Below are 16877 nucleotides of genomic sequence, written 5' to 3' on the forward strand. Positions count from 1 at the left end.
GAGGCATGGACGGTGGTTGTTGCCCAACTTCTCTGTATCCTGTTGGAAAAGAACTTGGCTTCTGTTCACAGCAGCCCGACTGAGATATAAAGGTTTCTAAAAAAATACATTTTTAACAATTTTCATCTCATTTTGTTGAACCACATGAAGAAGTTATATCAAACTTAAATCGTGAAAGCTATTTGAATGACAAATGGAACAAAAGCAGGAGGGGAGAAGATAAGGGGGTGTGTCAGTCAGGCTGATTCATCACAGTTAAAGCAGAAAGAAAGACTTGCCCTTATATCGCACCTTTCATGACCTCGGGATATTCCGAAGTGCTTTACAGTCAATGAGGTATTTTTGAAGTGTAGGGCTGGATTTCACCAACCTCGGCGGGTCTGTGGCGGGCAATGTTGGTGGTGGGTCCCGGCCCCACTGCTGGCTCCAGCCCACTGTGTAGAATGAATTTACCGTGATTGGGCTTGTTAAACCCGCCCAGCGCGTTTGCCGGCCAATTGAAGGAAGTGGGTCTGATGACGACATTTGATGACGCATCATCAGCCGGTTTCCGTAAAGGGGCCATGTTCAAATTTACTTTGACAGTTGTGCTACAGCATTGAGGTGCTGCAAACACTGACAAACACTGCACAGAGGTGCACGGCTGCACCCAGGCTCTCCCATAACTCCCTCCATATGCTTATGGAGGGAGTCACAGCACGCAGGGAGGTTCTCTTCTCTCCCCATGGGCAGAAGAGACCTCCCCAGGAGATCAACGCAGCCTGGTTGCACATTGCACAGGAGGGCACAAGCAGGGATGTCGTCAGGAGGACCAGGCTGCAGTGGTGCAAACCTTTCAATAATCTCAGTAGATCACGAAACATTACTGCAAAGCCACACTCAACCTCATCCTGATGAGCCTCTCATCACATCCCTATCACTCTGCCTTCCCTACCCTACTCTTGCACATCCTTACTCACACCAACTTACCTTGCACCTCTACCCCCCTCCCTATCTACATTATCACATCCCCATCTCACTAGCCACCCCTCACACTCACCCTCGTCCTAGTGCAATCATACCAACTAGCAACACACAAGGGTAGGCACTTGGGTGTTTTATCCAATGTTCATGTGAAGTTTCTGTTAGTGTGCTGTCAAACATTGAAACCTTTATTTTCAACACTTTGCGTTCTTGGACAGATTTGTGTGCACCTTTGGAAGTGGCTTAGTGAGTTGCAGTGAATGGTGAGACATAACGGTACCACCCCCCAATGGTGATGAGTGTGAAAGGAATGGCTTGGACATTGTAGGGATGCTTTATGGTGTTGGTGTGGGGTGGTGCCAGCCTGGCGCATCATGTGGCAGCCAGGGTGTACAGCGTCAAGTGAAGTAAATCTGACCATGGTGAGGCCATCCCTAGCGTCCCGGGCAGCAATGTGGTTGGGTGCTGATGCCCTGTGTTCTGTACAGCATCAGGTGATTGCGGAGAAGGTGGGTGTTGTTGTTGGCGCTGCTGGTGTGCCTGGTGCTGCTGGTGTTGGGGCTGATCGTGGTGGGATTCTGAGGACCAAGTTGAGAGAGTATAAAGGGCACCAATGCTGATGGAATAGATGGCAGGTGAAGTAGAGATGACAGAAGCGATCTGTCAATGGTGGGAGAAGTAATGAGGTCAGACTGGATGGAGACTTGTGTAAAGACTTGCAGCATTTTGAATCTGTAGTGGAAATGCAGTTTAGAGAAGCTAGTGGCTAAGGGAACATTTCTCAATTAGCTGGGAGCTTTGACTTGACATTTTATGCTGTCAACTCATCAGCTGAAACAATGGCCAATGACCTCATGCCTCAGCTTCACAGACGAGGTCCAGGCACAGCGGGAAACCGGTGGGCGACCTATCAAATTCAAAAAGCTGGGGAAAAAAGCATTGTTAAGTGGCTGTAAACAAGTCACTAATGATTTTAATTATCTCTCCCGCTGGTGTGTGTTGGGTCTGCTCAGCGCTGACAGACCTGACAGTTGGTAAAGGCGTATGGCAGCAGGTTGACAGCGGGGTCCTGACCCGCTGCTAAAAGAAAACATTTTCCCACCCGGCCCACCTCCGATTGCGCCCGCTGACCCCCCCCCACCCCCTGCAAAATTCCCACCATAGTCACTGTGGAAATGGAGGAAACGTGGCAGCCCGTTTGTGCTCAGCAATGTGATAATGACCAGATCATCTGTTTTAGTGATGTTGATTGAGGGATCAATATTGGTCAGGACACCGGGGAGAACTGCCCTGCTTTTCTTTGAAATAGTGGCCATGGGATCTTTTACGTCCACCTGAGGGGGCAGATGGGGCCTCAGTTTAACGTCTCATCCGAAACCAGACAAGTTTATACTCTGAATAAATAAACACCCACCAAATGCGAAACCGTCCAACGATTCAGCTAGACATTAAGCTCTCTTGCAAGACATTTGCGCAGGTCCGTAAATGGAAACCAATCCAATGGGTGGTCGATGGTGTGAGGACCTCATGGTGTCAACTTGCTGCAACAAATGTGAACACCTGAACTAATAAATGAGAAGAAAAGCTCATTTCCAGTGCAGTCTATAGAATAATGTAACCCAGGCGGCCAACATAAGAGACTTTGAGCTGTGTTTTGGAGAGGAATATTTTTGGCTGTTCCGGGAAGAAGGCTGCCCCAGAACTCCCCAAGGTGCTAATAATTTATTTTTTAAATTCGTTTATGGGATGTGGGTGTCATTGGCAAGGCATTTATTGCCCATCCCTAATTGCCCTTGAGAAGATGGTGGTGAGCCTCCTTCTTGAACTGCTGCAGTCCGTGTGGTGAAGGTACTCCCACAGTGCTGTTAGGGAGGGAGTTCCAGGATTTTGACCCAGCGACGATGAAGGATCGGTGATAATGAGTCTTTAGGATGATTTCTAGACAACCTACAAGGTTTAAATGTTGTATTTTAGTTTCTTGTACTGCAGTTGGATGGTCTATCATTCGAACAGCATCTAATTCCACTTTTATAACATCTAAATATATATTTTTGCGCATATGATTAGAAAATTCCTAGATCGGAAGCTATAAAACTCCTTAATGGTTGTTTCATTAAAATGGACTGCAATTCTAACCATCAATATTATAAAGCTTCCATCTACTGGTACCATAAATTTACAGAACCTAAAAGGGAGAAGCGTAATATAATTAGTCAGTTATGTTCTCCCTAAATGAACATTTTTCCATTTACGATAACATGAAGCTGTCATTCTTTATATACATCGAGGTTCCAGGCTTTTATTGGGTTAATGATGCTCATTGACTATTAGGAGTTGATTGTATCATTAATTTTGTGCGTCAGAGAGTTGGTTCTGTTGTGGTATAAAAGAGCTGGCAATACTGTCGGACAAATAGATTGAGTGAGGAGTTCGCAATACATTTAGCATTTTATTCGAGAGCTTTGAGCTTCAGCATGAAGTGGCTAATGACAGTGAGTGTGATGTCCCTGCTGCTCTGTGTAAGTGTCGAGGGTTCTGACCCACTGGAAGAAAGAATGAAACTTCAGGTAAACAGGGTGAGTAAATATTATAAAATATTATAAAAAGGATATAGAGGCACTGGAGAGGGTGCAGAGAAGATTTACAAGGATGATACCAGAAATACGAGGGTATACACATCAGGAAAGGATGAACAGGCTGGATCTCTTTTCGCTTGAAAAAAGAAGGCTGAGGGGTGACCTAATAGAGGTCTTTAAAATTATGAAGGGTTTTGATAGAGTGGATACAGAGAGAATGTTTCCACTTGTGGGGAAGAGGATAACTAGAGGCCATCAATATAAGATAGTCACCAAGAAATCCAATAGGGAATTCAGAAGAAACTTCTTTACCCAGAGAGTGGTGAGAATGTGGAACTCGCTACCACAGGGAGTGGTTGAAGCGAATAGTATCGATGCATTTAAGGGGAGGCTGGACAAGCATATGAGGGAGAAGGGAATAGAGGGTTATGCTGATAGATTTAGATGAGGAAAGACGGGAGGAGGCTCGAGTGGAGCATAAACGCCGGCATGGACTGGTTGGGCCGAATGGCCTGTTTCTGTGCTGTATATCCTGTGTAATCCTGTGTAAAAGATAGTTGCTAAATGCACAGAAATGGTGGCACTGCACTGAACAGGGAGGGAGGGTGGAAAGAACAACCATAAAGAGAGAATTGAATTAAAATTACAGGGGAAATACGTGGAGAGACTGGAGAAGCTGGGATTGTTTTCCTTGGAGCAGAGAAGGTTAGGGGGAGATTTAATAGAGGCGTTCAAAATCATGAAGGGTTTTGATAAAATAAGGAGAAACTGTTTCCACTGGTAGGAGCGTCAGTAACCAAAGGACACAGTTTTAATGTAATTGGCAAAAGAGCAAGAGGAGAGATGAGGAGAATTTTTTTACACAGCGAGTTGTGACCTGGAACGCGTTGCCTGAAAGGGTGATAGAAGCAGATTCAATCGTAACTTTCAAAAGGGAATTGGAGAAATGCTTGAAGGAGAGAAAATTGCAGGGATATGGGGAAAGAGCGGGAGAGTGGGATTACAGGAAACTTTGTGTTATCCGGAGGCTAACTGTCCAGAATGCTTGAGCCACCGGCAGAAATCAGGAGCCGTTTCGTTAGTTTTTTTTTTCTTCTCGTTGCTTTTTTCTCAACAGTCAAGCTCTGCAAGGTCTCGCTGAAGCTGTTGCTAAGCTACAGAGACGCTACAGAGAGGCTTGGACTGTTTAGAAGCTGTTGCTAAGCAACAGGGTTTGTTGCCAGATACGGAGCTCAAAAGCTTCCGTATGTTTCAACATTAGCGCTGGAGTGTCCGGCAGTTTTGAGGGAACGGCAACAGCTCGGTCCCGTCGGTGCCGGATAGAACGAAGTTTCCTGTAATCGGATCGCTCTTTCAAAGAGCCAGCACAGGCACGATGGGACGAATGGCCTCCCTCTGTGCTGTGAGATTCTATGAAATCTGTATTTAATAGAAGGAAAATGTTACCAACATCAGCACTGTTATATAATCGAGGGGTACGGCAATGTAGTGGTTATGTTACTGGACTAGTAATCCTTAGAATGTAAGTTCAAATCTCACCATGGTAGTTTGAGAATTTGAATTTGGTTTTTAAAAAAATCCTGAAACAAAAAGCTGGGATCCGTAAAAGTGACCATGAAACTGTCGGATTGTCATAAAAATCCAACTGGTTCAATGATGTCTTTTAAGGAAAGAAACCTGCCGTCCTTACCCGGTCTGGGCCTATTTGTGACTCCTGTTCCACACTGACGGGGTTGACTGCCTTCTGATGTGGCCGAGTAAGCCACTCAATTATAACCAGGGACGGGCAATAATATGCATGCCGGTTGACACTGGAATCAATTCGGAGAGAACCGAAAGCTCGGTGAAAACCGTTCTTTTGGAAAACTTGTTAATTAAAGTTTGGCAGATTTTCTTTTTTAAACTAGTGGGACATTATTGAAAGGACCTGTAGACCTGAACAAGCTGAATGTGATTTATGTCTGTAATCAGGGTAAGTAACAATACACTGAAGGGACAGAATGATTTGGGATTAGGGAAGTATAGAAATCACAGAATCATAGATTGGTTACAGCACGGAAGGAGGCCATTCGGCCCGTCGAGCCCGTGCCGGCTCTCTGCAAGAGCACTTCAGCGAGTCCCACTCCCCCGCCCTGTCCCCGTAGCCCTGCAAATGTTTTTCCTTCAGGTACTTATCTAATTCCCTTTTGAAAGCCACGATTGAGTCTGCCTCCACCACCCTTTCAAGCAGTGCATTCCAGATCCTAACCACTCGCTGCGTAAAAAAGTTTTTCCTCATGTCGCCTTTGGTTCTTCTGCCAATCACCTTAAATCTGTGTCCTCTGGTTCTCGACCCTTCCGCCAATGGGAACAGTTTCTCTCTATCTATTCTGTCCAGACCCCTCATGATTTTGAACACCTCTACCAGATCTCTTCTCAACCTTCTCTGCTCCAAGGAGAACAACCCCAGCTTCTCCAGTCTATCCACGTAACTGAAGCCCCTCATCCCTGGAACCATTCTTGTAAATCTTTTCTGCACCCTCTCTAAGGTCTTCATGTCCTTCCTAAAGTGCGGTGCCCAGAATTGGACACAATACTCCAGTTGAGGCCAAACCAGTGTTTTATACAGGTTCATCAGAACTGCCTTGGTTATGGATTGGCAAGAAATGCGGCGAGCAACAATGAGTTTGAAAAACACTAAAATCAACAGAGATTAGATTTGAGTGAGCATCCAATGTTTGAGATCAACGAGCAAATGTACTGTCGTCTTGTGGAGCATGAAAAAATGAAAGTTTTCTTTTCTCTGTTTATCTATTAGGAAGTGACAAAAAACAGGAAATATCTGATTTTGAAGCTGTTGGCTGGGCTGTTGGAGATTGATGAGAATCTCTTGGAGAATGGCTTTACGTCTTTGAACCCGGAAGAGGCAGACGAGACTTCGCTTGAAGAGAGGTCGGTTGACGCTGGAATTCCTCGGAGAGAACTGAAAGCCCCGTGCAAACTCTTCTTTTGGAAAACTTTTTCACACTGTTAATTAAAGTTTGGCAGATTTTTCTAAACTAGTGTAATGAGAGAAAAATGGCTTCTGTTTCCTGTTGATGTGCAAAGGCTTAACTTTAAAACTATCTAAAATCTACCTGTAATCATACTTATCTATATTCCAAATATTTTTGAATATTTACACAAAGTGCTTGCAAAGAATTTAACCGGAAAATGACACACATTGCCAATCTTTTAAGGTTTATAAAATTATTGCTTTTTAGCAAGTAGAAATCCAGATTAAACTTTATAAGGTCTTTTGAAGGGTTATTCTTTGGCATGTGATTTCAAATTACTTTCCTCTTTTTTTCCAGCATAAGATTTCTTTCAGTTCCTGCCCTCCTGTGTCACGTTGGCCCTACACCCACACCGGTGGCCCTGGGATTGAGTTTTCCCCGCCCTCCCTGTAGGGAAGCTGTATCTCTTCCCTGTCTCCCCACGGTAACACTTCTGAGATCAATATGGGGGGATTGCACCCATGAACCCACCTCATGCCTCTCCCTGACACAGCAAGTCGGGAGTCTGAAAGCAACTGTGCCATCCCACCAACCACGGTTTTGGATATTTTTTTGAGTTAAAGCCTAGATATGCCGACAGTGACATTTTGTCTTGACTGTGATACTTGGACATTATTGTAATGATGTTAACTGTTTTAGGCAGTCTAAGTGCATGGAGTGTTTGTACCTCTCTAGAAGTATCTTGTGAGCAATGCTAAAAATAAAAACATGCATTTACACCTGCATATTAAGTACGGTTGTCCTTTTCTATCAAAGACAGGCAATGCACCTATTTCCCCTCGTGGAGAGGTCAATAGCCACGGGGCATAGCTTTAAAGTAATTGGTCGGAGGATTAGAGGGGAGTTGAGGAGAACTGTTTCCACCCAGAGGGTGGTGGGGGTCTGGAACTCACTGCCTGAAAGGGTGGTAGAGACAGAAACCCTCATCACATTTAAAAAGTACTTGGATATGCACTTGAAGTGCCGTAACCTACAGGGCTACGGACCAAGAGCTGGAAAGTGGGATTAGGCTGGAGAGCTCTTTTTTGGCCGGCACAGACACGATGGGCCGAATGGCCTCCTTCTGTGCCATAAATTTCAATGATTCTATGAAGGAGTGTGATGGAATACCCTCCACTTGTCTGGATGAGTGCAGCTCCAACAACACTGAAGAAGCTCGACACCATCCAGGACAAAGCAGCCCGCTTGATTGAACCCCATCCACCACCTTCAACATTCACTCCCTCCACCACCGGCGCACCGTGGCTGCAGTGTGTACCATCTACAAGATGCACTGCAGCAACTCGCCAAGGCTTCTTTGGCAGCACCTCCCAAACCCACGACCTCTTCCACCTAGAAGGACAAGGGCAGCAGACGCATGGGAACACACCACCACCTCCAAGTTCCCCTCCAAGTCACACATCATCCTGACTTAGAAATATATCGGCCGTTCCTTCATCGTCGCTGGGTCAAAGTCCTGGAACTCCCTCCCTAACAGCACTGTGGGAGTACCTTCACCACACGGACTGCAGCGGTTCAAGAAGGTGGCTCACCACCACCTTCTCAAGGGCAATTAGGGATGGGCAATAAATGCTGGCCTTGCCAGCGACGCATCCCAGGAACGAATAAATAAAATAAAAAATCCTCTGCTCTTTCTCTTTGTCTTCTATCTCCAACTCCAACTGAACTGGTCACAATATCAAACCCTCCATCTTCTTCTTCATTTTCTCCCTTTTTTTAATGATCCATTCATAGCAAATTTTTCACTCTCGCTTTCAATTTTCCGGCACTGATGCGGTTTTGACATCTCCGGTAATACATTTTGTTGCAACAACAGACAAACCAAACCAAAAAGGGTTAAATTATGAGGACAGGTTGCAAGTACTAGACTTGTATTCCCTTGAATCTAGAGGTTAAGGGCTGATCTAATTGAGGTGTTTAAGATGATTAAAGGATTTGATAGGGTGGAGAGAGAGAAACTATTCCTCTGATGGTGGGGGGGGGGGGGTGGGAGTCCAGAACAAGGGGGGCAAAACCTTAAAATTAGAGCCAGGCCGTTCAGGGGTGTAATTGGGAAGCACTTCAGGCTCTAAGAGTAGTGGAAATCTAAAACTCCCTTCCCCCAAAATGCTGTTGAGGCTGGGGGTCAATTGAAAATTTCAAAACTGAGATTGATAGATTTTTGTTAGGCAAGGTTATTAAGGGTTACAGGATTAAGGTGGGTAGATGGGGTTATATACAGATCAGCCTTGATCTAATAGAATGACAGAATAGACTCAAGGGGCTGAACGGCCTCCTCCTGTTCCTTTGCAATGCGAACAATTTTCTTACCGTCTGCAATCCTCGGAACATTGAACCTCGTGGCTCTTTTGTTTCGCGGTCGAGTCCTTTTCTTCATCTTAAGAAAAAGTAAAATACCGCAGATGCTGGAAATCCGAAACAAAATCAGAAAATGCTGGAAACACTCAGCAGGTCAGACAGCATCTGTGGAGACAACAATAGTCGACATTTTGGGGATAGACCCTTCCTCAGAACTGGAAGATATTCCAGAGGGACAGAATAAGGGAAAGGGGGAAAAAAACACAATGACCACACACACAGGAAAAAACAATAGAATGACCTGTAAAGTGCTTGGGTGGGGAACAGGAGATGGTTAAATGGCAGAATTGATGTTTCCGTGCGACAAAAGGAGGCATAATGAGAGAAATAAAATAAACGATATATACGAGACACAGAGAGTGTGTAAGTAACTAAAAGGAGATAGATAAGTGGGGGATAGGTAGAGGGCAGCACGGTGGCATAGTGGTTAGCACTGTTGCCTCACAGCGCCAGGGACCCGGGTTCAAATCCGGCCTCGGGTGACTGTCTGTGTGGAGTTTGCACATTCTCCCCGTGTTTGCGTGGGTTTCCTCCGGATGCTCCGGTTTCCTCCCACAGTCCAAAGATGTGCGGGTTAGGTTGATTGGCCATGATAAATTGACCCTTAGTGTTAGGGGGATTAAATATGTGGGGTTACGGGGATCGGGTGGGATATGTGTCGGTGCAGGCTCGATGGGCCGAAATGGCCTCTATCTGCACTGTGGGGTTTCTGTGATTCTGTGAAAAGCATGAAAAACTTGCACAGCAACGCAGATTCCAATGGCCCAGGAGTCTCTCTGTCTCCATTTTACAGGTCATTCTACTCCCTTTCCTGTGTGTGCGCTCATTGTGTTTTTCCCCTTCCTCCTTTCCCTTTATTCTGTTCCTTTTTAAATGCTGTTCATCTGTAATATCTTTTGAGTTCTGAGGAAGAGACTTGCATTTCTATAGCGCCTTTCATGACCTCAGGACATCTCAAAGCGCTTTACAGCCAATGAAGTACTTTTTGAAGTGTAGTCACTGTTGTAATGTAGGAAACGCGGCAGCCAATTTGTGCACAGCAAGCTCCCACAAACAGCAGTGTGATAATGACCAGATAATCTGTTTTAGTGATGTTGATTGAGGGATAAATATTGGTCAGGGCACCGGGGATAACTCCCCCTGCTCTTCTTCAAAATAGTGTCATGGGATCTCTTATGCCCATCTGAGAGAGCGGACGGGGGCTCGGTTTAACATCTCATCCGAAAGACAGCATCTCCAACAGTGCAGCACTCCCTCAGCCCAGATTTTTGTGCTCAAGTCTCTGGCGTGGGACTATGAATCCACAACCTTTTGGACTCAGAGGCAAGGGTGCTACCCACTGAGCCATGGGTCCATATTGAAATGTTGACCTTTTTTTCTGTCTGGTTTGCCACGGTACACAATGCACAACTGCCTTCTCAATATCATCTGGTGTTCAAAGGAGCCGTTTAAACTGCTCTTTGGATTAAGAACCACACACTAACATATCCTATTTAGTCATGTCTTTAAAACTATTCACCATTATATTGCTTATAATCAGCAGGCTGCAAGCTCATAAATATGTATTGAAATTTCAGGTTGACAATTAGAATGAGTGGAGGACAGAAAGAAAAGAAACTAACAACCATTACATTGAAATGGATTTTAGTAAAATGTATGTATATTGTAGCTGTAGAGGTGAAAGTGAAACTACTTAAATAATGCGACTGATGTGATTTCAAGAAATTTCAGCAGCCACTGTTGCTTAGTTCAAATTTCCGGTTAATTCAATATTTTAGCACTAAATTCCCACTTTGCTAGTTTCATCGCTTCATTCAAACTATTGGAAGATTCACATTTCTTTAGCAGACAAATGACTGAGTTCTGAGTTGGACTGTCCAGTCACAGACTCAGGATGTGACGGTTGGTGTTGCAGCTAAAAACAGGGCAGCAAATCCCAGGAAATTCAACACTGGTAGAAATCCAGGCCTGAGTCTCGCACAGTGGGGCTGAATTTCTCCGGCGCTCAGAGGGTGGGGTTGGAGGCGGGTTTGGTCCGCTGTCAAAATCACAAAGATTGACAGCGGGGCGGTATCCCGCTCTGAACCCGCCTCCTCATGAGTTTCCCTAGTGCCGGCTCTGCCTGCGCTTTGCAGACACGGCACAAAGCCGCAGGTCAGGCAATTGTGCTCGTTAAGAGGGTGTTTAAAGCAATTTAATCACCATTTTACCCGGTGCAAAGCATTTTCCCAAGGTTTCCACGAGGTTCCCATTGCTCGGGGATCAGTGTGTTGGGTTCTCGATGGCTCTCCATCTCTTTCATTGGGTAACAGCTGCAAAAGTGGTCTAAAAGCTACCATTTTACATCTGGTCACTTTCCAATCTCAGAAGCTTCAGCCTTCAGTATTTGGAACCCACTTTTGAGCTTTATGCACTTTTGAAGTGTTTGGAGTAATCTCTCTATCCACTGTCACCTCCTTGGAACAACCTATCCCAACATTGACAGATCGCTTCTGTCATCTCAACCTCTCCTGCCATCTATTCCATCAGCATCGGTGCCCTTGGAAAAAATCTCACCTTGGTCCTCAGAATCCCACCACGATCAGCCCCAACACCAGCATCACCAGGCACACCAGCAGCACCAACATCCACACCACCCTTCTCCGCAATCAACTGATGTGGCACAGGACATAGGGCATCAGCACCCAACCACGTTGCTGCCCGGGAGGCCAGCGATGGCTTCACCATGGCCAGATTTACTTCACTTGACGCTGTACACCCTGGCTGCCACATGATGCGCCAGGCTGGCACCACCCCACACCAACACCATAAAGCATCCCTACAATGTCCAAGCCATTCCTTTCACACTCATGACCATTGGGGGGTACCGTTATGTCTTACCATTCACTGCAACTCACTAAGCCACTTCCAAAGGTGCACACAAATCTGTCCAAGAATGCAAAGTGTTCAAAATAATGGTTTCAATGTTTGACAGCACATTAACAGAAACATCACATGAACATTGGATAAAACACCCAAGTGCCTTCCCTTGTGTGTTGTTAGTTGGTATGATTGCACTAGGATGAGGGTGAGTGTGAGGGATGGCTAGTGAGATGGGGAAGTGATAATATAGATAGAGAGGGATGGGTGGAGGTGCAAGATAAGTTGGTGTGAGTAAGGATGTGTAGGAGTAGGGTAGAGAAGGCAGAGTGATGGGGATGTGATGAGAGGCACAGCAGGATGAGGTTGAATGTGGCTTTGCAGTGACATTTCATGATCTACTGAGATCATTGAAAGGTTTGCGCCACTGCAGCCTGGTCCTCCTGACGACATCCCTGCTTGTGTCCTCCTGTGCAATCAGGCTGCGTTGATCTCCTGGGGAGGTCTCTTCTGCCCATTAGAAGGGAAGAGAACCTCCCTGCGTGCTGTGACTCTCTCCATAAGAGGGAGTCATGTGAGAGCCTGGGTGCAGCCGTGCACCTCTGTGCAGTGCTTGTCAGTGTTTGCAGCACCTCAATACTGCAGAACACTGACAGCACAACTGTCAAAATGAATTTGGACATGGCCCCTTTAAGGAAACCGGCTGATGATGTGTCATCAGATTACGTCATCAGACTCACTTCCTTTTAATTGGCTGAGAACCTTGCAGGGCGGGCTTAACAAGGCCAATCAGGGGAAAGTCACTTGGAGGAGGTGGGTTGAAGACAGGAGCGGGGTTTGAGGCCGCCACCTACTCCGGCTGCACCGGACTTGCCACGGCTGGCGAAATCACGGCCAGTGAGTCTGTGTTTAAACCGAAAGTTTTAGATCTCTTTGATAGCATCAATGAGATGCTGAAATTGAATTTGATATCAACCAAATAACCACTTGACTTCCCTTTGGACAGTTTTACTTTCAATCCTCATAAAACAATGACCGGGTCCAATTTATAACTTTTCTACTCTGGCTACAATGTTGATTTAAAAGTTACATTTTAAAAATATATCCGAGTGGGGAAAAAAATTAAAATGAAAAATGTATAAATTGTAAAACCCAAACGACGATCTTGTTGAAGCTGCATTGGAGAAGGAGTGCCCGAATGATCATGTATCGTGTGTGCTTTTCAACAATCTCCAGTAAACCATTGGCTTATCGCCACAAAGCCCTGGGACTGGAACCATGCAATTGCTTTATTTTGTTGGCCCTTGAGGTTCTAAACAAGGTCGAATGTTCTCGGTTGGCCTCCTGCGTGATTTATAGCTCAAGAACACTCAGAAATCTCTCGACCAAGGGGCCGACATGCAGGATGGGAATGTCTAGTGGAACAGGGAATGTTGACTCCTTTGGATTTTTAGTGCTGCAAATGAATTAAAGGCATCACCAAATGCACAATGAAGAAATACTCTCACCCTATAAACAATAGCTACTTTGCCCTAAGGTTTATAAATTGCACCGACAAAGTTAAATATCTGGTACTCAGTACAGGAAACAGAAAGGACAATCTCATTCAGAAGACAAGCCATAAATTTCATACATGCACAGAAGATAGATGGGGACTATTAAAAAATATAATTATCTTTGTCGCACTCCAATTAAAAAAATCTAATTAGCAGATCCTAGGAAAATTTCTCCTTGGAATCCGAAGGCATCCAAACCGTGTGAACCAAGATTAAAAAAAGAAACTGATGATTTTCCGCTCAAAAGACGGAAAAATTATAAATATTTGAATTGACCAAATTGAAACGCACGATATGCAAGAAGGCTGATTCCAGTGAGACCAGTGTTGGAGCGCAGACACCACTGTAAAAGAACCCTCTTGTTTGCTTTAGAAACCTGCTCCAGGAATGGATGCTGGGCATGTACAAATGGTACAACTGGTGCCGGCTACAGTACCAGTTATTTCCTCCTTGAAGGGCAAATTTCTAATCTGACTGCTTGTCGAAAAACGATATATATTTGAAGGTTAAGTTGCATCATTGGATTACATAGGATATACGGCGCAGGAACAGGCCATTCGGCCCAACCAGTCCATGCCAGCATTTATGCTCCACTCGAGTATAGTTTCAGAATCAGGGGTCGCCCATTTTAGACGGAGATGAGGAGGAATTTCTTCTCTCAGAGGGTCGTGAATCTTTGGAATTCTCTACCCCAGAGAGCTGTGGAGGCGGAGTCACTGAATACATTCAAGGCGGAGATTGACAGACATTTAAACTACAAGGGAGTCAAGGGTGTAATGTTATCTTAATAACGTAATTACGAGCCTCCCAAGCAGTTGTAGTGGAGTGCCATTTATTCAGTCCTCTCTGTGTCGCCTAGTACAGTACTTCAATCATGGCCAAGATGGCATCGGATCCCGCCCCCGGATATGACGTCAGCCGTCAACCAGCTGTCAATCAAACCCCGCTGTCTTTATGACAGCTACAGTTATCCGTACATCTTCCCCCTTCAATGAAGACATAACACAGTAACAACATAACATAACATAACACATAGAACACTTGTTAACATCATACCATCGCTGAATCCCCCACTATCAACATCCTGGGGGTTACCATTGATCAGAAACTGAACTGGACCAGCCATATAAATACTGTGGCTACAAGAGCAGGCCAGAGGCTGGGAATTCTGCGGCGAGTGTCTCACCTCCTGACTCCCCAAAGCCTTTCCACCATCTACAAGGCACAAGTCAGGAGTGTGATGGAATACTCTCCACTTGCCTGGATGAGTGCAGCTCCAACAACACTCAAGAAGCTCGACACCATTCAGGATAAAGCAGCCCGATGATTGGCACTCCATCCACCACCTTCAACATTCACTCCCTCCACCACCGGCGCACTGTGGCTGCAGTGTGTACCATCTACAAGATGCACTGCAGCAACTCGCCAAAGCTCCTTCAACAGCACCTTCCAAACCCACGACCTCTACCACTTAGAAGGACAAGGGCAGCAGGCGCATGGGAACATCGCCACCTACAAGTTCCCCTCCAAGCCACACACCATCCTGACTTGGACCTGTATCGCCGTTCCTTCACTGTCGCTGGGCCAAAATCCTGGAACTCCCTTCCTAACAGCATTGTGGGTGTATCTACACCATATGGACTGCAGCGGTTCAAGAAGGCGGCTCACCACCATCTTCTCAAGGGCAATTAGGGATGGGCACTAAATGCAGGCCTAGCCAGCCAGCGACGCCCACATCCCATCAATGAATAAAAAAAATATAGAAACAGTCAGTGTAACTACACCGTTGAACTAATTGCAGGTAGGTATAAACCTTACCCACACCCAGGAGTCCATTAACTGTTTACAGTCTTATCAATCCCTGTCTACAGGTCAAGTTTAACTACAGGCTTTCTGGTGCGCTGTGACCTGCGTGGCTGAACGGGTGTTTGCTGAACCACCCCAGTTGTATCCCTTAAGTTCATGTCTGTACCACACAGGTCCCTTGTCACATTATCACTACTGTGTCCTTCGTCACTTTGTGGCATTTCCCTCATCTCGTCTCTTTGTAGCATTTCCCTCATCTCGTCATCCTCTCTGTCCTCCTGAGGCTGAAAGGTCTCTGTGGTTTTCAGTAGGTGCCTCTTGTTTCTGCAAAACACATTGCCGTTCTCTGTCATGACACTGTATGACCTGGGGGCGACCTGTTGTAGAACGGTGGCTCTTTTAGGCCATGACTCAGGCCCTTCAATGCGAACTATATCTTTCTCCTGTAGAGGCACTAGTGTAGTGGCTGTGCGGTCAAGAAGTGTTTTTTGTTTCTGTTGTAGTTTCCGAGCCTTGTCTGCCCACACCTCATCTCTGTGGTCAGGTGTAACATAACTGGGAAGTCATGTACGGATTTTCTGACCCAGTAAGAGCTCAGCTGGAGACTTGCCACTTGCTAGCGGGCCCGCCCTGTACGACATCAGGGCCAGATATGGGTCAGTGTTGCTGTGTGCTGCTTTCTTTAATAATCTTTTCACAATCTGTACCCCCGTCTCCGCTTTTCCATTAGCCTGAGGATAGAGCGGACTGGAGGTTACATGATTAAACTCATACTCTGGAGCAAATGACTGAAACTCATGACTGGCATAGGGAGGGCCATTATCAGAGACCAGGGTTAGAGGGATGCCCTGCCTGGCAAAGATTGACTTCAGGTGAGTTATCATAGCTCTTGATGTGGTACTGGACAAGAGAGCCATCTCCGGATAATTGGAATAATAATCAATAACTAACAAATAGTCTTTTCCTTCATAGTGAAATATATCAGTTCCGACCTTTTCCCAAGGTTGTGATGGGAGCTCTGTGGTAATGAAGGGCTCTTTTGTTTGCTTGTAGTGATACTCCTGACATGTAGCGTACTCGCTGATCAACTGGTCAATATCAGAGTTCATGTTTGGCCAGTAGAGTGCCTCATGTGCTCTTCTTTTTGACTTTTCTGCACCCAGGTGCCCTTCATGTATCCTGTTGAGCATTTCTCGTCGCATAGAGATGGGCACTACTATCCTGTCACACTTAAGCAGTAGTCCATTGACCACAGAGAGCTCAGACTGAATGTGATAATATTGTTTACATGACCCTTTCTTCCAGCCCTCTTGAAGATTTCTCATTACTTTACTCAGGACTGGGTCCTTTGATGTCTCTGTGACTATCACTGATAGTTGTTCCTGTGTGGCGGGCAATGCTGCGTAGACCATATCCACATGTAGAGCCACATCCTCTTCTGATTCACTGTTTTGTGTGGCGTAAGGCACAGCCCTGGATAGTGTGTCTGCAATGAACATTTGTGTCCCTGGCACATATGTTAGCTCAAAATCGTAACGTTGAAGTCTCATCATTAGGCATTGTATCCGTGGTGACATGTCACACAGATTCTTCTTTGCGATCCCTAGCAGTGGCTTATGGTCCGTTTCTAGGATAACCTTGGGAAGACCATAGATGTAGGTATGACATTTTTCACACCCAAATGCCAAGCCAAGGCACTCCTTCTCGATTTGCGCGTACTGGCA

General features: G+C 45.6%; 1 protein-coding gene across 1 annotated transcript; it reads left to right on the forward strand.

Annotated features, from left to right (window-relative positions):
- Nucleotides 1-3390: 3390 nt before the first annotated feature.
- LOC147100804 (somatostatin-2-like) lies at nt 3391-7291 on the forward strand. Its single transcript, XM_085967580.1, has 2 exons — nt 3391-3539; nt 6337-7291. The coding sequence occupies exons 1-2, from the start codon at nt 3438-3440 to the stop codon at nt 6550-6552; spliced, it is 318 nt and encodes a 105-aa protein (XP_085823706.1). The 5' UTR covers nt 3391-3437; the 3' UTR covers nt 6553-7291.
- Nucleotides 7292-16877: the final 9586 nt, after the last annotated feature.

This window comes from Somniosus microcephalus, chromosome 25 (assembly GCF_052327205.1).
Source record: "Somniosus microcephalus isolate GS21.2 chromosome 25, FLI_Smic_1.0, whole genome shotgun sequence".
In the NCBI taxonomy this organism is placed as follows: domain Eukaryota; kingdom Metazoa; phylum Chordata; class Chondrichthyes; order Squaliformes; family Somniosidae; genus Somniosus; species Somniosus microcephalus.

What these genes read in the sequence shown, in the direction of transcription:
- LOC147100804 (XM_085967580.1), top strand. Translation starts at nt 3,438, where the DNA reads ATGAAGTGGCTAATGACAGTGAGTGTGATGTCCCTGCTGCTCTGTGTA. An exon ending in TGAAACTTCAGGTAAACAGG is followed by an intron (nt 3,540 to 6,336) that starts GTGAGTAAATAT and finishes TTTATCTATTAG; the next exon opens with GAAGTGACAAAAAACAGGAA.